This window comes from Littorina saxatilis, linkage group LG10 (genome assembly GCF_037325665.1).
Source record: "Littorina saxatilis isolate snail1 linkage group LG10, US_GU_Lsax_2.0, whole genome shotgun sequence".
NCBI classification, from domain to species: domain Eukaryota; kingdom Metazoa; phylum Mollusca; class Gastropoda; order Littorinimorpha; family Littorinidae; genus Littorina; species Littorina saxatilis.
Window position 1 is genome coordinate 6,410,532 of NC_090254.1, and position 26,326 is coordinate 6,436,857.

At 44.5% G+C, this 26,326-nt stretch overlaps 2 protein-coding genes across 2 annotated transcripts in view; one reads left to right on the forward strand and one right to left on the reverse strand.

The window, feature by feature from the left end:
* The window catches only part of LOC138978035 (cleavage stimulation factor subunit 1-like), a 100,643-nt gene that overhangs the window by 32,176 nt on the left and 42,141 nt on the right, over positions 1-26,326 (reverse strand). The gene's annotated exons all lie outside the window — the stretch shown is intronic.
* Positions 8,593-26,326, forward strand: part of LOC138978028 (neprilysin-1-like) — a gene marked incomplete at its 5' end in the record, with an annotated part of 40,158 nt that continues 22,424 nt past the window's right edge. The window contains 11 exon segments of the mRNA XM_070350647.1: positions 8,593-8,729; positions 12,057-12,113; positions 14,793-14,954; positions 16,672-16,755; positions 17,574-17,776; positions 18,959-19,138; positions 20,189-20,275; positions 21,748-21,890; positions 22,923-23,016; positions 23,373-23,501; positions 25,306-25,404. Of these exon segments, the coding sequence (XP_070206748.1) occupies positions 8,593-8,729; positions 12,057-12,113; positions 14,793-14,954; positions 16,672-16,755; positions 17,574-17,776; positions 18,959-19,138; positions 20,189-20,275; positions 21,748-21,890; positions 22,923-23,016; positions 23,373-23,501; positions 25,306-25,404 (1,375 nt within the window).

Here is a 26,326-nt window from a genome sequence, read left to right on the forward strand (position 1 = left end):
TATTTTATTATGGGGGCGAGGACGCCCCCATTCTATACGGATAGGTTAGAGGTTGACCATGGGCAGCGCCATTTTGTTGTGAAATACGTCATCAGTTTGTGTACACAGGAAGTTGTGACATCCGTCACCCTATGGGAGGGGTGAAAGCAACATTGTTCATCTGTAGAAAGTTGTGAAATCCGTCACCCTATGGGAGGGGTGACGTCAAAATTGGTCATCACAGAGTTTGTGTAACACAGGAAGTTGTGAAATACGTCACCCTATGGGAGGGGTGACGTCAAAATTGTTCAACAAAAACATGATATGTCGCATTGTGCAGGGTCAACTGCAACAAACTCAAACCGAGCCATTCATACCTAGCTGTATTTGAGAGACTTATATACCCGACATTTTTATTTCTTATTTTTAGCACAGGTGTAGGAAAAATCATGAACCAAAATGTTATTTATTTTCTAATTTAACATTTTTTTTACAAATATGACCATGGTCTTTTAAACATACAGTGACATTAAACATTGTTATGTTAAAAAAAAGAAAAAAGAAATAAAGCTTTTGTGCACAAATCAGAAAATACATTGTACATTTTACCTACAGGCCAAACAGTGTCTGTTGGCGGCAGAGGGCCCAGCAAGTTGCTATTTTTAGATCGATTAAAAGTTGTCAAGAACAGGCGCTTACATTTGGATGTGTCCACTGATAGTAGGTTTGGTTGTGATCAATCAGAATGATGTAGGAATAAAAATGTATGACAGTTTGGTATGATGACATGTAATTCAAATATGCTGAAATGTAATATTATACATGATATAATATTATTATGGCTGTTGCCATGACCATGAACCCCAAGAAAGGTTTAATGTTATGTAAAATCAAAATACCAAAATCAAGCACCTACTAATCTGGTCTACGGTGCGGCTTGGACCAAAAAAGGATGGACACGCAACTCGCTCAGCCAGCCAGCGCTGCGAGACTTACAGCGGCCAACTTCGCCGCGGCGCGCTCATTGGCTAAGTATTGAACTTGCGTCAAGGCCGATGCGCGTAGATTCCCAGAATGTTTACTTTCGGTTAGATTCTTCGACAGCATTCGCAGAGGTGACTGCCGTATTGTGTACCGCAGTCAGAAGTAATTTATTACTTTTGGGAGTTTAGTAACGTGATATCAGTTTTCAATTGTTCGTTCACTTATATTGCTTTCAGATTTAACACACAAGAAACAGTAGCACGGTTTTCGTTGCGAAAATGTGCATTGGCAGTGCTACGCGATCGAATTGTGTATTATGTACACGCGGTGTTCTTCTCAGGAAAAGACCGAAGCGACATGTGACGTCAGTCGTTCAGCCCGCGAGCGGTGGGATGGGGGGGTTCACATGGTTTGTTTGTTTCAGAACCACACCCATATACACACATTTCACATGTAAACCATTTGTCCGCCCCCTGTCGATATTTATCGACTAAGTTCCTTGTTTTGTTTGTCGTCTACTCCTCTCTCTCTCGTAATGAAACGCGGACTGCTGTTTCGTGTAACATGTACAAACGGTTATAAGTAAGTTGACATGCCAGTAATTAGAATTGTATGGACCGATCTCAACTCTTCAGGCGAAGCGTTGAATCGTCTCTTTCTTCGTATGAATGCACTAATTGTATTCACATACTTTAAATGTCGACAGTACTCGCACAGACGGAGCTCCCTGTAACTCGTTAATAATCGCTGCAAAGTAGTTAATAATCATGACTAACATGTTTACATCTGTATGCCTCAGGCTGTTGGAAACAATGAAACACTCTGTACACAGTGGTACCTCCTCTCCCCTTTAACTCCTCTCCCCTTTAACTCTTCTCCCCTTTAACTCTTCTCCCCTTTAACTCCTCTCCCCTTTAACTCCTCTCCCCTTTAACTCTTCTCCCCTTTAACTCCTCTCCCCTTTAACTCCTCTCCCCTTTAACTCTTCTCCCCTTTAACTCCTCTCCCCTTTAACTCTTCTCCCCTTTAACTCCTCTCCCCTTTAACTCCTCTCCACTTTAACTCTTCTCCCCTTTAACTCCTCTCCCCTTTAACTCCTCTCCCCTTTAACTCCTCTCCCCTTTAACTCCTCTCCCCTTTAACTCCTCTCCCCTTTAACTCCTCTCCCCTTTAACTCTTCTCCCCTTTAACTCCTCTCCCCTTTAACTCCTCTCCCCTTTAACTCCTCTCCCCTTTAACTCCTCTCCCCCTTAACTCCTCTCCCCCTTAACTCCTCTCCCCTTTAACTCCTCTCCCCTTTAACTCCTCTCCCCCCTTAACTCCTCTCCCCTTTAACTCCTCTCCCCTTTAACTCCTCTCCCCCCTTAACTCCTCTCCCCTTTAACTCCTCTCCCCTTTAACTCCTCTCCCCTTTAACTCCTCTCCCCTTTAACTCCTCTCCCCTTTAACTCTTCTCCCCTTTAACTCCTCTCCCCTTTAACTCCTCTCCCCTTTAACTCTTCTTCCCTTTAACTCTTCTCCCCTTTAACTCCTCTCCCCTTTAACTCCTCTCCCCTTTAACTCCTCTCCCCTTTAACTCTTCTCCCCTTTAACTCCTCTCCCCTTTAACTCCTCTCCCCTTTAACTCCTCTCCCCTTTAACTCTTCTCCCCTTTAACTCCTCTCCCCTTTAACTCTTCTCCCCTTTCAACTCATCTCCCCTTTCAACTCTTCTACCTGTCCCCCTCCCCCCCCTCCCCCCCCCCCCCCCCCCCCGCCAACGCACACCCTTTTACATCAAATTGAAGTAATTTTAATTACGAACGCACTTTAATGACAGAGAGTATTAAGAAATAAAATCTCAAAAAGGGACAATTAAACTCCGTATCTTTAAAAATAGTGTCTCCTGTAATGTCCTAATAGAAACAAAGTCTCAAAACGGGGTTCCTCCGGAGTGTTTTAATTGAGACGAAGTCTTCAAACGGCCACAGGGCCTTAACACAAAGGTTCTACTGTTGTGTCTCAATAGAAACTAAGTCTTCAAACGGCCACAGGGCCTTTACACAAAGGTTCTACTGTTGTGTCTCAATAGAAACTAAGTCTTCAAACGGCCACAGGGCCTTAACACAAAGGTTCTACTGTTGTGTCTCAATAGAAACTAAGTCTTCAAACGGCCACAGGGCCTTAACACAAAGGTTCTACTGTTGTGTCTCAATAGAAACTAAGTCTTCAAACGGCCACAGGGCCTTAACGCAAAGGTTCTACTGTTGTGTCTCAATAGCGGTCAGTCGTCAGTCCATCACAGCTGATGCAGGGAGGGAGATTTGTGGCCCCGAGGGCTCAGTGGACTGACTTATTTGTTTTAGCGTCCTCTTAGGGTCAATTGGCCTATCTTGGGACAGGTAGGGTTACTAGTTGGCAGGTAAGATGAATGCAGCGTGTTAGAGACTGGTCAGTCTGGTAGAGACTGGTCAGTCTGGTCAGCTTTGTTTTATGACGCTGTGCGGCCGGACACTCGCTCTGCTCATGTCCGTTCGGGCCCTCCTCGTTTTACAATAGCATTTCAAGGCACTGTCTTGTTTCTGCTTACTTTCTCAGATCTGTCAATCAATCAATATGAGGCTTATATCGCGCGTATTCCGTGGGTACAGTTCTAAGCGCAGGGATTTATTTTACATGCTTTTACATGGAATACGAACTGATAAAACAAAAGCAAGTAAGCGCTCTGTAGAGAATAATATTGCTATTTCATATGTTACTTGGATTTCCATTGGTCAATTGGACAAAACTGAGCTCAGTGCAAAAGTGATATCGACGACATTTCCGTCGATATCAGTTTTGATATCGACGACCTCTTTATTGGTTCCTCACTTCAAAAACAAAAACACCTAAATTTAAAAACAAACAAAGATGTATGAAAATGTAATTATCCCAGAATTTAGTTGAGCAAGTGACTAAAGACTTTTTGAAAGGAAAGACATTTTAAAATACTGAAAAGTACAAGAAAAGAGTGAACAAAAAGAAATAATAATCAGAGGGAGGGAAATGGAACAGCCAAAACTGAGACAAATACTTTTGTAATTTCTTTACAGTAAATACAAAATGTCCAGAGAAGTAGCAATATATCTAACATTGACTGACTGTGGGATGATATCTTCTGCTATTGGTCTGTTTTGACAGTGATATCAATATCTCGACCTCCGGTCTCGATTTTGATATCACTGTTTCAACAGACCATAGCAGAAGATATCATCCCACAGTCCGTCAATATTGGGTACTACATGGCTTGCTGTGTCGTACCAGATTTACACGAGTTGTTTTTATAAAATATTGAACTGCGAGCAAAAGCGAGCTGTTCACTATTTGAAAAAGCAACGAGTGTAAATCTGGTACGACACAGCAAGCCATGTAGTATTCTGTTTATCCTACATACTGTACTTACGTGTATTTTACTGAAAATGTCTTGCAGTCGAGGCAGCTAAATTGAAGACGCTTGTTTTGGAACCCAGATCTCTTCTAAAGCCTCGTGCAATCTATCACGTCAAAGCAAAGAAACATCACTCTGAAAGTGTGGCGTGACGTTTTAGTTCTAGAGATTCATCGAGGGTAATTAGCGAGCGCAATTTTTGTTTCTATAATGACGTTTGTCTCGGTGACTCAGCATCACGGCAGTGGAAAATCATTTATTCCCCCCTCTGCTTCTTTCTCTCTGTAAAGGTGTAGGGCTAGTTATTTTTCGGTAACTTACCCAACAACCAAAATCACTTACCCAACAACGGGCCTGAATCCTCGATAGCTCACAGGTTGATGAGTTAGACTTTGAGGGAACTACTTTAGCGATTGAAAAGTTCCGAACGCTCCAATGTACGAAATATACATCTCTAGACCAAACAGTACAAACATACTGCATTTAAACTGGCAACTACAGGCTTGAACACATTAATCTCCATATAAAATCTTTGAGTTTGGTTGTTTTCTAAATCCAAATCTAACGATCAGTGCAGATAAACTCGGTTTAGATCTCTTATGAGTGCACGCAAACTCCCAAGGCAAGTAACTCTCGTACGACAAGAGTAGTTCCCCTTCCAAATTTTCTGAACTGAGTTGCTTGGACAAGAGACTGCAATCCGACGGTTAGTTTTCGACAATATTTCATTTTATAAACAGATCACACGCAACCAAATGCACACATCGCATCAATTTAAAGAACATACAGCGGTTTCATACACTATTTTGCCCCAGAAAACGGAACTTCATACAGTTTTTAACGTTGGAACACGGGTGCAAAAGTTCGTCTGCTTGTCCCATTCGAAGAAAGAACATTTCCTAAGCGATACCAAAACATGACCAGAACACACACTATCTGCCTTTACCGGCACAGCAGAATAACAACATAACTGTGTACTTGATTTTAGTTCAAAACAGGGAAACTGACAAGAAGTGTTAACAGATTTGATTGATTTTCCCTGAACTATACAACCGCGCATTATTCAATCGCCAGCGCAGGTAGACTGGTTGAGTGATTTGGATTCGATCAAACTTTCGCACAAAAATTCCTCTTTTCTTTGAATAACTGAAGAAAGGAGGAATAAAGAGGTTACATACCTCGTCTCAGTGATTATTAAAAATAATGGTCTCAGTTCGCGGTCATGAAAAAGCTCGCTGAAGCTCGCATTTTTCATGATCCGCTAACTTCGACCATTATTTTTGATAATCACTGAGACTCGGCATGTAACCTCTACGTCCATGCCAGACTTGCTTGACATGACCTCATTTACATGATATACACACGTGTGATTTGAACGATTATTATCTCACGGCTGTCACTCTCACGTATGTAGGATAAAAATGCATACGACATGTGTAACGGAGTTAGTGAGAGTTATTCGGAACCAGTGTCCTGGCACCTGAGAGAATAACAAGCATTGACATGAACAAGCGACTTGCATCTCTCCACTTTGACACATACCAACCATCAACACCATAGCTGCTTCCCGTGCAGAGTTTAAATACACCCAAAACATCGCGGATTGAAAAAAAGTGGCTTTAATTAGTTTTTTGGTTTTTTTTTCAAATTAAGACACCATGCTCCAGCTTTATGTTGGCTTTCTGCAGATAATATCCCTCGAAATAAATCAAAGCGCTCAAACATGTACAGCTTTTATTTTATTCATTTGTTTATTTATAAGTTTGGCATTGCCAAAGATGATTCTGTTGTACAACCAAACCCAGTCTATGTTAAAACATTTAGTCAAACCTTGACTAAACGTAAAAACCTGAATTTTCGCTCGTTGGGACGTTCAATTATCAACAAAACAAGAATTGTCGGTTATTAGAATGTTCAATTATTGACATAACAAGAACTGTCGGTTTTTGGAACGTTCAATTATTGACAAAACAAAACATTTCAATAACTAACGAAACGTAATTGTAGACCTATAATTCTTGGTTTCTGATTCTGAATGTTGGAATTCTAGCAGTCTGTCTGTTTTGTGGAGTTTTGATTGATGGTAAGTTGTATTTATGATTGATGGTAAGTTGTATTTATGAAGAACCAGCAAACCGTTACATCCGCTAGGCCCTACACACAACCTGATTTGTTTAGTGTGACACGAGGTGTGCATCTGGTATCATCATCATCATCCTCATCAGTCCGTAATCATTGCCGCTGTTTAAAATAACATCGAGATAAATATGAAATCGTTGAAAAATACCTCGTAGGCGTTGATTAAGAAACAATGACAACGATCCGAAGATTAATATACCTTCTCTCCCCTTACTTTACACGAGGGGTGCGTCTGGTATCATCATCATAATCATCATAATCATCATCAGTCCGTAATCATTGCTGGTGTTTAAAATAACATCGAGAGAAATTGATATGATATCGTTGCAAAATACCTCGTAGGCGTCGATTAAAAAACAATGACAACGATCCGTAGATTAATGTACCCCCTCTCCCCTTCTCTCTCGCCTTACTTCTTACATTCAGTAAATACTTGACTGAATGATATTTAACGGGGTCGCTTTTATTTTTTTTATTAAAGGTACTTTCCTTTTCGTACAAATGATCAGGCGGGTGCAGTGGCCTAGTGGTTAAGACATCGGCCTCCTAATCGGGAGGTCGTGAGTCCAAATCCCGGCCGCGGCCGCCTGCTGAGTTAAGGGTGGAGATTGTTCAGATCTCCCAGGTCAACTTGTGTGCAGACCTGCTACTGCATTATCCCCCTTCGTGTGTACACACAAGCACAAGATCAAGTGCGCACGGAAAAGATCCTGTAATCCATTTCAAAGTTCGGTGGGTTATAGAATAACGAAAACATCCAGCATGCTTCCCCCGAAAGCGGCGTATGGCTGCCTGACAGGCGAGGTAAAAACGGTCATACACGTGCAAAAAACTCTCGTGCAAAAACATGAGTGAACGTGGGTGTTCCAACGTCAAATACTGTCGGAAGTTCGGTTTTCTGAGACGAAACAGTGTATATTATAACCGCTTCATTTTCTTTAATTAGATGGGATGTTGGCATTTGTTTGTGTGTGTTTTATATATGAAATGAAATGTTCTTGATGATAGGCGATTTTCGGAAATAACTCCGTCGGTTTTGAATGAGTTAAGGAAGAATGAATAGGCTACCCTTGCGTTTCCTCTGACAAACATTGGAGGGGCCAATCACTAGCGAGGGGTGTGTCCTCTGACAAACATTGGAGGAGCCAATCACTAGCGAGGGGTGTGTCCTCTGACAAACATTGGAGGCGCCAATCACTAGCGAGGGGTGTGTCCTCTGACAAACATTGGAGGGGCCAATCACTAGCGAGGGGTGTGTCCTCTGACAAACATTGGAGGGGCCAATCACTAGCGAGGGGTGTGTCTGACAAACATTGGAGGGGCCAATCACTAGCGAGGGGTGTGTCTGACAAACATTGGAGGGGCCAATCACAAGCGAGGGGTGTGTCTGACAAACATTGGAGGGGCCAATCACTAGCGAGGGGTGTGTCCTCTGACAAACATTGGAGGCGCCAATCACTAGCGAGGGGTGTGTCCTCTGACAAACATTGGAGGGGCCAATCACTAGCGAGGGGTGTGTCCTCTGACAAACATTGGAGGGGCCAATCACTAGCGAGGGGTGTGTCTGACAAACATTGGAGGGGCCAATCACTAGCGAGGGGTGTGTCTGACAAACATTGGAGGGGCCAATCACAAGCGAGGGGTGTGTCTGACAAACATTGGAGGGGCCAATCACTAGCGAGAGGTGTGTCTGACAAACATTGGAGGGGCCAATCACTAGCGAGGGATGTGTCTGACAAACATTGGAGGGGCCAATCACAAGCGAGGGGTGTGTCTGACAAACATTGGAGGGGCCAATCACTAGCGAGGGGTGTGTCGGAAACACGCGCTTCTGCCCATACACCCCTCGCTTTGAAATAATAAAATAAAAAACATTAAAAAAAACACAAGCAACCAATACAAAGACCAAAACTACTGTACATACACACGTGTCAACGATTTGTGTGTGTGTCTTTTTCAAGAATCGCTTTCACGCGCAGTCACCATTGTTCATCAACACAACCAACCAACCAACCAAACGAACAACAAAATGAATTCCAACAATGAACATGTTTGTGACCTGTGGTTGTATTTTCTCTTCCTTAGGTACGGCAACCGGAACTGCTGGTCACGGCGAAGTACTGTGGAGCGCCGCCTGCTGGTGGTCATTGTCGTCTGCCTCCTCCTCTCCCTCGCCCTGCTTATCGCCCTTGTTGTCGTCTCCAGCCAATCAGACTCTGCAGGTGAGCGCCATTTTGATTTGATCTTTTGGTAAATAATGTTGAGCTTTAGCGTTGTAAATTCATAGCTCAGAATCCAGAGGCATTATTGAATTATTTTTGATACAGTTGCCTTTCATCAAACCAGATAATATTTCTCGTGAAATTAATTTGCGGAATGAGCTCCAAATTTAAGCATGATTAATTAGTGTGGTCATTTGTTCGACAAAAATGACAAGAAAGTGCATACGTAATATCAACATACTTGTCTCCCTTGCTTCAAAAAACTGTGCCGATGTTTTCCTTCTTAAGGCCATGTAAATGAAAGGCAACTGCACAGTTCATTCCGTAACTTCAAAGATAACTTCTACAATTGCTTGTTATGCTTACAAGAGCTGGTTCTGCAAACGTGGAGGCTTGGATTCTGAGCTATGACTTTACAACGCTAAAGTTGAACATTACCATCTTGTAAAGTTCAACATTACCACGATACGATGTTGGCTTACATGCATGAACAGTTGTCCCAAATTAATCCCCCCCCCCCCCCCCCTTCAACAGCCCACCAAGGAGAAATGGGCCTAGTTATGGCCCTTGAAAAGGACAATAAGTTTACGAAATGATGGAAACGATTGAATCGAATTTAAAGTTGAAATTATCACTCACTCCCAAAACTGTTTTACCTCAAATGATAACGTGATCATTCTTCTTGTTTCTGTGACCACCACTCCCCCCCCCCCCCCGCACCCCGCCCACACATACGGGTTTATCACTGAGTGTGGCAGGTTTCACACCTTGTGCCAACTTCCTTGAATTCAGCACGATATTCAAAACGTCTTGAATCAGCAGAGCTTCCGCCGCTTTTCAGAAAAGCAGTAAAACAAAACGGTGTGTGTGTGGGGGGGGGGAGCGGCGAGGGGGGGGAGTGGTGCGTGAAAGTGTTTGCGCGTATGTTGTTGTGTGTGTGTGTGTTTGTGTGTGTGTTTGTGTGTCAGTGTGTGTATGTGTGTGTGTGTGTGTGTGTGTGTGTGTGTGTGTGTGTGTGTGTGTGTGTGTGAATGCATGTGTGCATCTGTGTGTTAATGCGTGCTTGCGTGTACACGTAGGAATGCGGCGTGCGTATGTGTTTGTCGCATGCGCGCATATGTGTAGATGTGTTCAAATTTCAGACACCTATGTAGTCGACATTTTGTAATTTTTTTCTTTGCGTTAAAAACACATTTACCCCTAACAGCGTGGATGTCTGCTGGTGGAAACACTTGATAGTTAAAATTGAAAGTGGTGGTAAAAAACAATAAAACAAATTATTTCCGCCTCGCTAAGAGTCCGTGAAAGTTACCGCTGGCATTAGTTTTTGTGTAGGAAGCAGGTCTGAAAGAGGGTCGGGGGAGCGCGGGGGGGGGGGGGGGGGGGGTGGGGAGAGAGAGTTAAGGGACATAAGGAGGGGGGATACGGGGGGTTATTCAAATCTAGTTCAATGAGTTTTCCTCCCGTTCTAAAATTAAAAAAAAAAAGAAGCTTCAAGGAAGTGGGTATTAGCTCTCCGCTCAGTCACGCTGTTTTTGTTGTTTTTGTTAAAAAGTGTTTGAGTGTGATTGCTCGCTATTTTAGCGTCTCGTTTTACTTTGAAAGTCCGACGGCATGCGAACATTTGTGTACGGCTCACGCACTCGCACAGGCATGCGAACTGAGACAAATAAACGACATGTGCGGGGAAGCGAACAATAGCTCAAACAGACAGCCAGACAGACAGACAGACAGACAGACAGACAGACAGACAGACAGACAGACAGACGAACACCGGCCCACACACTGATATGGTGCTTTCAAAAAATTATCTCGCAGATGCACATGTGTTTATTCATAAAACCACAATAAATTCGCGCATACGAAAAACCTAGGCTGACAGACAGGCAGCGAAAACACACACATACAGACACACATACACAGAAACAAACAGATACAGACAGACAGACAGACAGACACACGCACGCACACACACACGCACGCACGCACGCAAGCAGACACACACACAGACACAGACACAGACAGACACAGACAGACAGACACACACACACACACACACACATGCGCCAAACACACACAGACCTCGTGTACACTCGACTATTAACCAGACAAGATAGAGATAGGGAGAGAGAGAGAGAGAGAGAGAGAGAGAGAGAGAGAGAGAGAGAGAGAGAGAGAGAGAGAGAGAGAGAGAGAGAGAGAGAGACAGAGAGACAGAGAGAGGGCACACCCCACCTCCCTCACACTTACGTATAGTCGGAAGGACCAGCATGCAGGCGTAATCCTGGAACTCGCGACTTCCTGTGAATGTTTTGCACATGACCGTGTTGCACAACTAAGTAGTTTCCCTTTCCTGCGTTTTTATCTGCCTCCAACTCTTGCGTATGTCAGTCAACGTTTTGCGAAACCGCTTGTTTTGTTTTGGTCAGTTTCCCTCCCATCAGAATGCTTATCATCAACCCAGAGGGGTCGCGTGCATAATGGTTTAACGATTTACGGCTTAAACACTCTGAGGCTGGTTTGAGCGGGAATACCAAGTAGGTAAACATCACTGACGAAGGTCTGCCACATAGGTTGAGTGAAGATAGCCTACATAGATCACGCGCAAGCGAACGTGCGAATATGCGCACGGACGCAGATAGACAGACAGAGAGACAGACAGACATAGATACACAGACGCAGACACAGTAACTAACACACATAGACAGAAAAACAGACAGACAGACATAGATACACAGACGCAGACACAGTAGCTAACACAGACACAGACACACACACACACAGACACAGACACACATACACACACACACACACACACACACACACACACACACACACATATACACACACATACACACACCCATACACACCCATACTTGCGCGCGCGCAGAACATGCGGAGACAGACACACAGAAAGCCAGAGAGAGAGAGAATACAATTAACACACGAGCGCGATCTATAGATTATCCAGCAGTGAAAAAAACGTAAACGATGGTTTTTGTATTGTGTCATTCTCAGAGACTGTTCGTTGTCTTCGTTCATTTCCATTTCGTCATGCTGCCTTCTTATTTGCTTTCCGTCGTATATTTGACGACAAGTAGGCCTTTATCGTATATGCGATCAGGGTTAAAAGATATATTAGTAAAGAAGCGATTAAGGAGACGTTTACTGGCGAGTTTGACCTTACGAAGTACAAGGGGCATTTGCTGTAATTTATACACACCTCCAGTGCGTGCGTGTGTGCGTGTGAGTGCATGTTTGTGTGTTTGTGGTAAATCTCAACGGCATGATTATTGAAATACATTTATACACTGTTCTATTTTTCAGATTCTCAAGCCCAGACAGAACCAGGAGTATGCACAGACAGAGAGTGTGTATTAGCAGGTACGAGTGGGTGTCAATGTGTCTGTTTGTCCGTGTGTCTGTCTGTCGGTCTGTCTGTCTGTCTGTCTGTCGGTCGGTCGGTCGGTCTTTTCCTTACTGTCGCATACATGTGTCTAATGCATGGGTGTCCGTCTGTCTGTCTGTCTATCTGCCTGTCTGTCTTTCTGTCTGTCTGTCTGTCTGTCTGTCTGTCTATCTGCCTGTCTGTCTTTCTGTCTGTCTGTCTGTCTGTCTGTCTGTCTCTTCCCTGTCGTATACCTGTGTCTATGCATGTGTATCCGTCTGTCTGTCTATCTGCCTGTCTGTCTGTCTGTCTGTCTGTCTGTCTGTATGTCTCTACCTAGTCGCATACATGTGTCTATGCATGTGTATCCGTCTGTCTGTGTGTCTGTCTGTCTGTCCATCTGCCTGTCTGTCTGTCTGTCTGTCTATCTGCCTGCCTGTCTATCTGTCTGTCTGTCTGTCTGTCCGAGTCTGTATGTCTCTACCCAGTCGTATACATGTGTCTATGCATGTGTATCCGTCTGTCTGTCTGTCTGTCTGTCTGTCTGTCTCTACCCGGTCGCATGTTTGTGTCTATGCATGTGTATCAGTCTGTCTGTCTGTATGGCTGTTTTGTATATTGTTTTGGATGCGACGAACCATGGACATTAGAACATGTCCTCCAAATGTGTAGACGTTCAAGAACTTCGAGACAAACACTACAATGCGGAAACGCTGAAGGTTTTATTCCGGGATGTTCTCCCGGACAAGATTTTTAACTTTTTAAAAGAGATCAAAATTGTTTACAAGATTTGAAGTACCACAAGTGATAGTGATTAATTTTTAGAACATTCTTTTACAGTGATAGATCTGAATGTAAATAGTCTGAAACGTAGAACTTGCTACGTGAAGTGAAAAAGAAAATAACTGCATCGGTCTCGAATAGCAGCTAGCATCTGCTGAAGGGACATTAAAACCCAAAAACCAACCAACCAACCTGTATGGCTGTATGTCTGTCTGTCTGTATGTCTGTATGTATGTCTGTCTGTCTAACAGGGGGAATATGCTTAAACGTTACACAGAGTCAAAGACACACACACACACACACACACACACACACACACACACACACACGCGCGCGCGCGCGCGCGCGTGCACGCAAACACACACGCACTCACGCACGTACGCACGCACACACACACGCACGCACGCACGCACAAACACACACACACACACACACACACACACACACACACTCTCTCTCTCTCTCACGCGCGGTGTTTCTTCATACTGAAATTCACATGAAAAGAATGAATTCAGACAATGGACCTGTGCCCCATTTTCAGTTCAAGTTTCTACAGCATTGAAAAAAACCCGGCTTAACCTCAGGCCAGATGTTGACCCAGACGCCTGCAGACATTTTAACTAATGAGATTGCTTTGAAATCAACATATAACCGTACTGGACTTTCACACACGTCTTTACGACGGCAACACGGCTGTGCGACGGAACAAAATTAAAGGAGAACAAAATGGGGGGGAAAGAAAAATAAGAGCAATAACAAGATTACAAGTCGCTCAAAGCAATATCAAAATATTAAGTCAATCTGTCGGCCTAAACATCAATACTGGACTAAAAAAGACCGAGTCCTGTCTGACCGAAACCCGTCGATCGAGATGACGTTTTCTTGTCATCATATACAGAGGGAACTTTATTTGCGTGAAACAAATTTTCTTTATTGTTGATCACTTTTTTAATTTGAACACAAGACATGTTCATCTTGTATTCAATTCATAAAATGATATAGAAAATAGAGAATACTACATGGCTTGCTGTGTCGTACGAGATTTACACGAAATTTTTTTTAAATATTGAACTGCGAGCGAAAGCGAGAGTTGCAGAGTTGTGCGTGGGTTTTGAGGCAAAGCCTGCAACTGCAAGGCTCACGTTTGGGGACAGCAACCCGTCAACCAATTTTATCCCGAGTGATAAGCGCGCTAGATCATATTCTACAGACCATAAATAGAACTCCTTTATCAAGTTACCCCAGTAACAGATAGTATGAACTTTCAGATAGAGCCATGCGAGAATTGTGAGGCAAAGCATACAAGACTCACGTTTTAAAACACCAATTAAGCAACCAATGTCATTAATTCTATATTTTTGAATAAATAGAGAATACTACATGGCTTGCTGTGTCGTACCAGATTTACACGATTTAAAAAAAAAATTAAACTGCGAGCGAAAGCGAGCTGTTCACTATTTAAAAAAGCAACGAGTGTAAATCTGGTACGACACAGCAAGTCATGTAGTATTCTCTATTTTCTATATCATCCTACATACTGTACTTACGTGTATTTTACTGAAAATATCCTGCAGTCGAGGCAACTGAAGACGCTTGTTTTGGAACCTCGATCTCTTCTAAAGCCTCATGTAATCTATTACGTCAAAGCAAAGAAACGTCACTCTGAAAGTGTGGCGTGACGTGTTAGTTCTAAAGAGTCATCGAGGGGAATTAGCGAGCGCAATTTTTGTTTCTGTAATGACGTTTGTCTCGGTGACTTTGGCATCATAAGCAGTGGAAAAACAGGTCCCTGCCAGACTTGCTTGACATGACCTCATTTACATGATATACACACGTGTGATTTGAACGATTATTATCTCACGGCTGTCTCTCATAATACTCGTTTCTTTCAGCTGCGAGAGTAACGCAGAGTATCAACTTCGAGGTGGAGCCTTGTGATGACTTCTACACGTTTGCGTGCGGAGCATGGATGGAGAAGAACGTCATTCCCGAGGACAAGTCGGAGATCAACACCTTCGGCATCCTCCGGGACCAGGTGGAGATCATCCTCAAAAGTGAGTTGTGTCCTTTCATTGCAACAGGCGCAACGGCCTAGTGTATAAGACGTCGGCCTCCCAAGCGGAAGATCGTAGGTTCGAATCCCGGCTATGCCTGGTGGGGTAAGGGTGGATATTTTTCTGATCTCTCAGGTCAACTTATGTGCAGACCTTTTAGTGCCTCATCCTCCTTCGTGTGTACACGCAAGCACATGACCAGGTGCGTACGAAAAAGATCATGTAATCCATGTCAGAGTTCGGTTGTTATAGAAACAAGAAAATACCAAGCATGCATCCCCCTAAAAGGGGCGTAAGGCTGTCTAAAAGGCGGGGTAAAAACTGTCATACACGTGGGAGTTTCAGCCCAGGAACGAAGAAGAAGAAGAAGAAGAAGAAGAAGAAGAAGAAGAAGAAGAAGAAAGAAGAAAGAAGAAAGAAGAAAGAAGAAAGAAGAAAGAAGAAAGAAGAAGGAAGAAGGATGAAGAAGAAGAAGGGTCACTGACCAAAGGAAGGTCTGACATTACGTGTGGTAAATACCCACTCTCCATAGGCCTAGGTTTGACCCTTTGCTATTCTGTGAGGCCTTCGCTGAATTAAACAGCACAACTCTCTCTTGGCTTCTCGTCCGTTCTACGGAAAGGTTCTAGACTAATAATAATAATATTAAGAAGAAGAAGAAGAAGAAGAAGAAGAAGAAGAAGAAGAAGAAGAAGAAGAAGAAGAAGAAGAAGAAGAAGAAGAAGAAGAAGAAGAAGAAGAAGAAGAAGAAGAAGAAGAACAACAACAACAACAACAACAACAACAACAACAACAACAACAACAACAACAACAACAACAACAAGAACAAGAACAAGAACATTTCATTGCTTTGTTATCCCATTGCTGGGAAGTTCGGGTCGCTTTCTCCCAGTGGAAAGCTAGCAGCAACAAGAGTGGCGCTACCCAGGTGTGTGCGTGTTTTAGGTGTAATCAGCCACCTGCAATTATTGCAGAACGGTCGAGGTCTTATACGTGCCACTGTGGTGACAAGGGGTGGGACATGGATACCGTCTCTGAGTCTGCACATAAAGTTGACCCGTGATCGTTCCGGTCTGAATTCGAACCCGCGACCCTGTATATATGCAGATACAAAAAGAATATTTTGTTCTTTTATTCGGTTTTTTTGTTTTTAATGCAAAGGATGTTAATACAGCAAGCAACCTGTTGCCTGCAATTAACTGTGGTAAAGTATTTTAATAATTCTGGGCACAAAAAGATAGATTTGTTTGGAAAATCTGTTAAATTTGAAAACAAAAAACTGATGATAAATTAATATGATGCAAAAAAATGGTAAGTGTTGTAGCAGTTCCCAATGGTGTGAATTGTTGTGTAAATTACGTTTTAGTTGAATGAAGGTTTCCCGTTGCTTTCTCAGCTGCACTAAAGAATGTAAGAATGCTTCGCGACAAGAAGTGGTCTGTATAGCTATAAGCACTGAAATAATATGTGTGTTTTGTAATAAGCAGATTAAAACTGCACTTGAAATGTGATAATTCTTATATACGTCTATGGTCTTCTTCTTCTTGTCGATCGCCGTTACACTTGGAGTCCAGCTGTGGATATGAAGCTGGTGGTCTTATGTAGAGCCTCCACAGGTCCATGCAGCTTCTCGTCGAGGGTCGTCGGCCTGGTCCAAATCTCTCTCCTCGAAGTGTATGTGTCTTATGCTTATTGTGGCTAATTCTGTCCTTTCTAGACATACTGGAGGAGAACACAACGTATGCCCACGACGAGGTGCTACAGAAACCCAAAACCCTGTATTACTCCTGCATGGACCTGGGTATGAACAGCACTCTTCTCTCTTTTTCTGTTACTTTTTGGGGTGGTGTATAATGGCTGGTTTGTTGTTGCTGCTGTTGTTTACATTTAGTTCCATCACTGTTAAAGCCATATGTACTCGATGACTATACACGCTAATTGCTTTACCAACAGCTGGAGACATGCTAAATTAAGTTCCCTGCAAAATATTGTGGTCTAGGACCCCTTCAATGTTGAGATATGTTAATTTTCATTTTGATCTGGATCGTCCTATTTATAGATTTGGCAACACATGCGCTGTTGACGCAAGGGAGAGAACTCCGTGTCGTTGTTGACATCCTCACTTTTTCAGAGGCTTGAACAAGCTGAAATGCACGTATATGGTCCGCGCATGACGACATATCGTCATTATACACATATGGTCTTATGGTGCGTTTGACATCGATTGTGGGCAAACTATACTTTGTAAACACGGGAGTAAGTTAGTAAGCCTTTAAATGAAGAATCTTCTAAATCGCGCATGTCTTTTCACCCTTGTTTGATGTGTAATGAAGTGGTTAGTGTGTGGGTGTGTGTGTGGGGGGGGGTGTGTGCGTGAGTGTGTGCGTGCGTGCGTGCGTTCGTGCGTGTGTACGTGTGTGTGCGTGCGTGCGTGGGTACGTGCGTGCGTGCGTGCGTGTATGTGTGTCTGTATGTGTGTGTGTGTGTGTGCGTGCTTGCGTGCGTGCGTGCTTGCGTGTGTGTGTATGTGTGTGTGTGTGTGTGCGTGCGTGCGTGCGTGCGTGCTTGTGTGTGTGTGTGTGTGTGCGTTGTTATCCTTTGTTATCTCCCTGTTACCAGAGAGGCTGGAGGAGACAGGCGACGCGCCGCTGCGCGAGTTCCTGAAGCAGTTCGGGGGGTGGCCCATGCTGAACGACACGTGGCGCCACGAGGCCTTCAACCTCACCTCCATGCTCATCCACCTCCACCTCTACAACAACGACCCCCTGGTCGACCTGCTGGTGGGCGTGGACATGAAGAACTCCACCAACAGGATCCTGGTGGTCAGTACCCAGCAAGGATAAGAATAAGATCAGAAAAGAATAAGATTCATATAGTCCTGTGAGGTTATCTTCATGGAAATTCGGGCTGCTTTCTCACCCATTTTTATATTTAGTCAAGTTTTGACTAAATATTTTAACATCGAGGGGGAATCGAAACGAGGGTCGTGGTGAATGTGCGTGTGTGCGTGTGTGCGTGTGTGTGTGTGTGTGTGTGTGTGTGTGTGTGTGTGTGTGTCTGTGTGTGTGTCTGTGTGTGTGTGTAGAGCGATTCAGACCAAACTACTGGACCGATCTTTATGAAATTTGACATGAGAGTTTCTGGGAATGATATCCCCGGACCTTTTTTTTCTTTTTTTCGATAAATACCTTTGATGACGTCATATCCGGCTTTTTGTAAAAGTTGAGGCGGCACTGTCACACCCTCATTTTTCAATCAAATTGATTGAAATTTTGGCCACGCAATCTTCGACAAAGGCCGTACTTCGGTATTGCATTTCAGCTTGGTGGCATAAAAATTAATTGATGACTTTGGTCATTAAAAATCTGAAAATTGTAAAAAAAAAAAAAAATTTTTAAAACGATCCAAATTTACGTTTATCTTATTCTTCATCATTTTCTGATTCCAAAAACATATAAATATGTTATATTCGGATTAAAAACAAGCTCTGAAAATTAAATATATAAAAATTATTATTAAAATAAAATTTCCGAAATCGATTTAAAAACAATTTCATCTTATTCCTTGTGGGTTCCTGATTCCAAAAACATATAGATGTGATATGTTTGGATTAAAAACACGCTCAGAAAGTTAAAACAAAGAGAGGTACAGAAAAGCGTGCTATCCTTCTTAGCGCAACTACTACCCCGCTCTTCTTGTCAATTTCACTGCCTTTGCCATGAGCGGTGGACTGACGATGCTACGAGTATACGGTCTTGCTGAAAAATGGCATTGCGTTCAGTTTCATTCTGTGAGTTCGACAGCTACTTGACTGAATGTTGTATTTTCGCCTTACGCGACTTGTTTCTTCTTTTGCCTGCATGATTGTTTTCGTGTTTCCAAGCCCTGAGACTTTCGCTGTGAACTTGGGTTCTTTATCGTGCGCATGTGTGCACACGGGGGTGTTCGGACACCGAGGAGAGTCTGCACAAAGATGACTCACTTTCTCCTTCCACTCTTTGCAGCTGGACCAGCCCCCGATGGGACTGCCTGGCCGCAAGTATTACCAGGTGGAGCGGAACGACTCCATCCTCATGGCCTACGAGGCACTCATGCACAACATCGCTGTGGCGCTGGGTGGTAACCCGTTAAGCGTGGCGCGTGACGTCAAGGACGTGATGGACTTTGAGATCGCCCTGGCCAACGTAAGTTTTTTGATGGTCCAATCAGTGTTCAGACGATAAGTAGATATCCACATCAGTTCAGTGTATGCATGTAGTTTCGTGTCTTTTGACAGTAGTAGCACCTCTACGTGTTGACATTGATCAGGGCCCGGTTTCACGGGCCAGCAACAGTCGGTCAACTCATAGACCATTTATCCTGGACCGCCAACTAGCTCTCTCTCCGCTCTTTCTCTCTATTACGAGGTAGCGGCACTCGCATTTTGGAACCTACGCTTACATGGCCTTTCAGAAATCAGGGGGATGTCATATCCGGTGTCGATTGTAAACATGGACGAAGTTGCCGAGGTAAGTTCTGAAAATGCTAAAGTAAACTCAGCTAAAGTGCATATGGAACATGTTTTTCGATGAGTTTTGTTAAGTTTAGTTTGGAGTTTTGGAAAATCCAGTTCATTGTCACCTCCCATTGTCACAAATAACTGGAGCGTGCTTTCTTTTCACTGTCTTCGAATCGCTGGTCTTTCAAACCGGACGCTAAGCGCCCCTGAAAGTCGAGCGTCGTAACCTCGAAGGGTCACGTGACGAGTTGGCGGTCCAGGCTATTTGGTCTATGGTCAACTGCAGTAGAAGGAATGAACAGCAGTAAGCTGACAAAATTGGGTTTCGTAAAAAAGATCTCAGGCGGCCGACTGTGCCTCATTGCGAGGGTAGTTGCCCGATTACAGAGCTGCCATGCACGAGCACCGCGTTCGGACAATTGCATTCGGGTGACGAAGCTGTGGTCCGACTATAATTGTTACCACCGCGAGGCCCCCCTAAAAACGGCTACTGATCAGTGTTGTTGTTGCCAACAGATAACCGCAATGACGAAGACCGGAGAGACAACGAGGTAAATATCTGGGTGAATGCACATCTTGTTATTACATTCACTGCTGTTATCAACAGACACCTGTAGCTGACAACGACAGGAGGGGCAGTAAGATGTTTGTTGTATGTACAGTTTGCAGCATCCCTTGTACTGTACACCTGGCACTTACCTGGTTATACTTTGTATTTACTCGCTGTTGTCATCAGATCACTGTACCTGACGAGGACAGAAGAGACAGCGAGGCGTTGTACAACCCTTACACTCTGCCCCAGCTGGCACAGAACTTCACTGGGGTGAGTTTTCATTTTCATTTTTATTTTGTTTACTCTATTGTCCCAATGCTTGAAGATTTTGGGTCGCTTCCTCCCATTGGAAAGATAGCAGCAACAAGAGTCGCGCTACCAAGGTGTGTGTGTGTGTGAGTGTGTGTGTGTGTGTGTGTGTGTGTGTGTGTGTGTGTGTGTGTGTGTGTGTGAGTGTGTGTGTGTGTTTAGGTGTAATCATGCAGCCACCTGTACTTACGGCTGAATGACCGAGGTCTGTTTCGTGCCACTGTGGTGACACGGAGGTGGGACATGGATACCGTCTGAGTCTGCACCCGTGTCCGTCCCTGCCTGGATTCGAACCCGTGACCGTATGATCAGTAGTCCAGTACTCTACCAACTGAGCTACCCGTGACCCTAGGATCACAAGTCCAGTACTCTACCAACTGAGCTACCCGTGACCCTAGGATCACAAATCCAGTACTCTACCAACTGAGCTACCCGTGACCCTAGGATCACAAATCCAGTACTCTACCAACTGAGCTACCCGTGATCCTAGGATCACAAGTCCAGTACTCTACCAACTGAGCTACCCGTGACCCTAAGATCACAAGTCCAGTACTCTACCAACTGAGCTACCCGTGACCCTAGGATCACAAATCCAGTACTCTACCAACTGAGCTACCCGTGACCCTAGGATCAGTAGTCCAGTGCCATACCAACTGAGCTACCCGTGACCCTAGGATCACAAGTCCAGTACTCTACCAACTGAGCTACCCGTGACCCTAGGATCAGTAGTCCAGTGCCATACCCACTGAGCTACCCGTGACCCTAGGATCAGTAGTCCAGTGCCATACCCACTGAGCTACCCGTGACCGTATGATCAGTAGTCCAGTGCCATACCCACTGAGCTACCCGTGACCCTAGGATCAGTAGTCCAGTGCCATACCAACTGAGCTACCCGTGACCCTAGGATCAGTAGTCCAGTGCCATACCAACTGAGCTACCCGTGACCCTAGGATCAGTAGTCCAGTGCCATACCCACTGAGCTACCCCGAGTTGGTTCGCGATCTTATTCCTAAAGCTTGCCTGCCCCTACCGCCTATCTCTCTTGATATTTATTCGCCTAATTTACTGCTCATGTTCTTTCTGATGCTGTTTAAGTTTATTTAATTGTCCTGATTCTCTTTTTACTTCGGTCTCTCATTCCTGCTTTCAGTCACTTTCTCTATTTCTCTGATAAGTGTTAACTTTTGTTCCTGTCGGTTTAAAATTGTCCTTTTTACATTTAGTCAACTTTTGTTTTTATTGTCTCCATCTTTTTCTTTTATATCAAACAGCGACATATTGCAAGACAAGGAGTCAGCCTAACATCTCCATCCTTGAGTTATAAAGATCGTTCATTCGTTCGTTCGTTTGTCCCTCCAACTTCTTCTCCCTCGTCTATCATAGCTGCTCGTTACACTGATACACACTCACGCTCTGTTGTTCTGTCGTTGCAGCCGATAGAATGGCTGCGGCTGTTCCACGAGCTGTTCTCACACCCCGACGTGCAGGTTGAGCTGGAGAAGGACGAGGTGATCATCGTGAGGTCACCAGCCTACATCACCAGGCTCAACCAGCTGCTCAACGACACGTCAGCAAGGTCAGCTCACCGTACGAGGGGTGGCCCAACAGTGTTAGTCGAACCCCACAATTTCTATAGAATGCAGTTAGCTAGGGGTTAGATTGGCGAAATGAAATGAAATGAAATAAAATTAAAAGGACGATTTAATGAACAAAGGCCGTCGGGCCATTTCATGGGGAGTACAAAAATTACAAGATCAACAGAAACACGATTGAGATTGTTAAATTGGCGAGGGGGGTCGGGGGGTCAGCAGGTAGGTTTGCAAGTGCATCTTAAAGAGGATGACAGTCATCACCATCACCTGAGTATTGGTCTACATCATCCGGCTCAACCAGCTCCTCAACGACTCGCCTACCAGATCAGCCCGCTTTACGAGGGGTCACCCATAAATATAGATAAAACCTGGCAATTTCTGGCAAAAAGCTGGGTATCAACAAGGCTTGGAATCGGAGGGAGGTTGACAATGGGGGGGGGGGGGTGGGAAGGAGGTGGAGATGCGCATGTTAATCTCAAAGAGGACATGATCATCATTCCCTGAACGCCGGCCTGTATCATTAGGTTCAACCAGCTCCTCGATGACTCGTCTGTCAGGCCAGCGCACTTTACGAGGAGTAGTCCATAAACAAGAACCATGTCTTGAGTACACAAAGATGGGGGTCGAAATGGGTTGGACAGATGTAGGTGTTTTTGGTTTGTTTTTTAGGTTTTTGTTTGTTGTTGTTTTTATTGGGGTTTTTTTTTTTTTTTTTTTTTTTTTTTTTGGGGGGGGGGCATCAGAAGGATTCAATCTTTATCACCGCGAGTACTGGTGTATATTACACAGGAACGGGGTGATTCATAAACATGGGTAAATACCAACAACTTTTAGAAAACAAAAACTTGGCTAGAAAGGGGTGGGGCTGGTGGTGGTGGTGGTTGGGAGGGGGGGGGGTATATGTCCAAGGAGATAAATTGTCGTATCCCACGTCCAAGCCAGGACAGATCTCAGATGAATATCATCATCATTAAAACACGAGAGGGACAGTGTGTTGAATGTGTCTTGTGCCGCAGGACGGTGGCCAACTACCTGATCTGGAGGATCACGATGAACAGGGCGGGCTCCCTCAACGAGAGGTACCGGGACTTCTTCCAGGACTACCAGAAGGTATAGGCACACAGACAGGCACAGCCACACACGCGTGCACAACACGCACCAGTGCACGCACGCACGCACGCTCTTGCATACAAACACACTTTCTCTCTCCTTCCCTACCGCCTTCTCTCTCTCGCTCCTCCCTTTCTCTCTCTCGCTCCTCCCTTTCTCTCTCTCTCTACCTGTCTCTCTAGCTCTAACCCACTCTCCTACACACACACAGAGGGCAATAATGAACACTGAATCAAGCGCTCAACAGTGCGTAGTGGATTCGAAGTGAAAAGTGAGATTTGTTTCGTTGAAAAGCGATCGTTTGCACACAAAAAAGAAAGAAAAAAAAGGTCTTACCGACGACGCTATGCGTGCAGGTGGTGTATGGAACAGCCGCCCCACGTGCTCGCTTCCGTATCTGCGCGAGCTACACCACCAACGTCCTTGGCCTTGCTGTGGGTCACATGTTCGTCAAGGAGGCCTTTGACGAAGACTCCAAACACCTGGTAAGGCGGCTGTCCAATCAGTTGGTTGCCCCGATCATCGGCATGTGAATGATGGACTAGGATGCTTGAACTTGCAATAACTAATTTCCGTCAGTGGACCACGGAAGTATGTGTCGTTCTATTTCATCAAAACAATATGGTGCTGATACCGACGACGACGTTTTCTGCAGACTTTGTTTTGCATAATGAAATGGAAGTTAGTTTCAAAGATAATAGACGATGTTAGACATAGACAGAACACGTTATTATCTCAACGAGGAGAAACTCAGGCGTGGTGTAAACAGCATTACAATAAACAACATACAACGTAAATAAGATATCGAGCCGCTGTTGTTGGGAAATAACCTGTGTTGTATCAGTTGTCAAAGAGTGAATACTCTTGCCTTTATTGAGGCAATCTTTCCCACGTGGCCAGTCACTAGCGATGGGTGTGTCTGAAATATGTTGACAATGAGAATATGTGGGAAGTTTGCTTCAATAAATGCAAGAGTTTTCACTCTTTCACAATCCAAAGAAAGCCGACAGTTACTTCCGGAGATTCCAACTCTTCACGAGAAACAGCTACATGTCGGCTGTATTTTATTTTTGGCCCGATATTTGGTATGTTGAAGGATGGTGATTTAGCTAGACGATGTTCATGGGCTGAAACTCCCACGTTCACCCATACCCCCCGCGGGTTAGGGGGAAGAATTTACCCGATGCTCCCCAGCATGTCGTAAGAGGCGACTAACGGATTCTGTTTCTCCTTTTACCCTTGTTAAGTGTTTCTTGTATAGAATATAGGCAATTTTTGTAAAGATTTTCGTCAAGCAGTATGTAAGAAATGTTAAGTCTTTTGTACTGGAAATTTGCATTCTCCCAGTAAGGTAATATATTGTACTACGTTGCAAGCCCCTGGAGCAAATTTTTGATTAGTGCTTTTGTGAACAAGAAATAATTGACAAGTGGCTCTATCACATCTACCCCCTTTCTCCGTCGCGATATAACCTTCGTGGTTGAAAACGACGTTAAACACCAAATAAAGAAAGAAAGAAAGACGTCCACCCATGTTTTAGCACAAGTGAATATTTACCCAGGGCGGGGATGTAGCTCAGTCGGTAGCGCGCTGGATTTGTATCCAGTTGGCCGCTGTCAGCGTTAGTTCGTCCCCACGTTCGGCGAGAGATTTATTTCTCAGAGTCAACTTTGTGTGCAGACTCTCCTCGGTGTCCGAACACCCCCGTGTGTACACGCAAGCACAAGACCAAGTTCGCACGAAAAAGATCATGTAATCCATGTCAGATTTCGGTGGGTTATAGAAACACGAAAATACCCAGCATGCTCCCCCGAAAGCGGCGTATGGCTGCCTAAATGGCGGGGTAAAAACGGTCATACACGTAAAATCCGTGGGAGTTTCAGCCCATGAACGAACAAACAAACAAACAAAAATATTTAACTGTATGACCCTTTGACCCCGCCATTCAGGCAACAAACGCCCATTTTGGGGGAAGCATGCTAGGTATTTTCTTGTTTCTATAACCCACCGTACTCTGACATGGATTACAGGATCTTTTCCGTACGGACTTGGTCTTGTGCTTGCGAGTACACACGAAGGGGGATAAGGCACTAGCAGGTGTACACACAAGTTGACCTGGGAGATCGGAAAAATCTTTACCCTGAACCCACCAGGTGGCAGCGGCCGGGATTTGAACTCACGACCTTCCAATTAGGTGGCCGATGTCTTACCACTACGCCACTGCGCCCGTCAGACGATGTACATGAGAAGGAAGCAGTTTTTAATCGTTTTTCGTTTGTGTTGGAACAGGCCCAAGAGATGATCGTGGAGCTGAAGAAATCTTTCAACGAGCTGCTAGACGAACTGGACTGGATGGATGACCTCACCAAGAAAGTGGCCAAGGAAAAGGTGAGCCATACGCCTGCCTAGCTTACTGACTGACTAGCTGTTTGGCTGGCTGGCTGGCTGTCTAGCTTTCTTCCTGGTGACTGAATCTCAAACTGGTGACTCTTTTTGGCGTCCATTCCACGGAGCTATTTTGGAAGATGACCATGCTTTTCTCCGGGACAAGAATTGTTTACTTGTGAAAGAGATACATATTTTTAAGAAGATTTAAATTACAGACTTTAAAAGAATCTGAGTTTCAATTAACCTTTTACCGTTTGCGGTATGAAATACGAACTAAATGTGAATTGTTTGAGCAGGTCGAGAACAAAACGGAATAAGATCGGTGCTGAATTGCTCTCGGATGAATCCCCGGGTTCTCGAGACTAGAAATATCAACAACCAACATACCTAGCTATCTTCTGACTTTTTCTTTGCAAAAAGTGTGGTCATCCAAAAACAAAGAGACTGTCAAAGTTCCACATTTCTGAATAAAAAACCCAAGAAAGGTATGTTTTTGGAACGTACAATTATTACACAACAAAACGTTACAGTCACGTGATCTTCGACCCAGCGGTCTTTTAAGTGGACAGACAGACAGACAGACAGACAGACAGACAGGCAGGCAGGCAGGCAGGCAGGCAGGCAGGCAGGCAGGCAGGCAGGCAGGCAGGCAGACAGACAGGCAGACAGACAGACAGACAGGCAGGCAGACAGACAGGCAGGCAGGCAGACAGACAAGACAGACAGGCAGGCAGGCAGGCAGGCAGGCAGACAGGCTGACAGACAGACAGACAGACAGACAGACAGACAGACAGGCAGGCAGGCAGGCAGGCAGGCAGGCAGGCAGACAGACAGACAGGCAGACAGACAGACAGACAGACAGACAGACAGACAGACAGACAGACAGACAGACAGGCAGGCAGACAGACAAGACAGACAGACA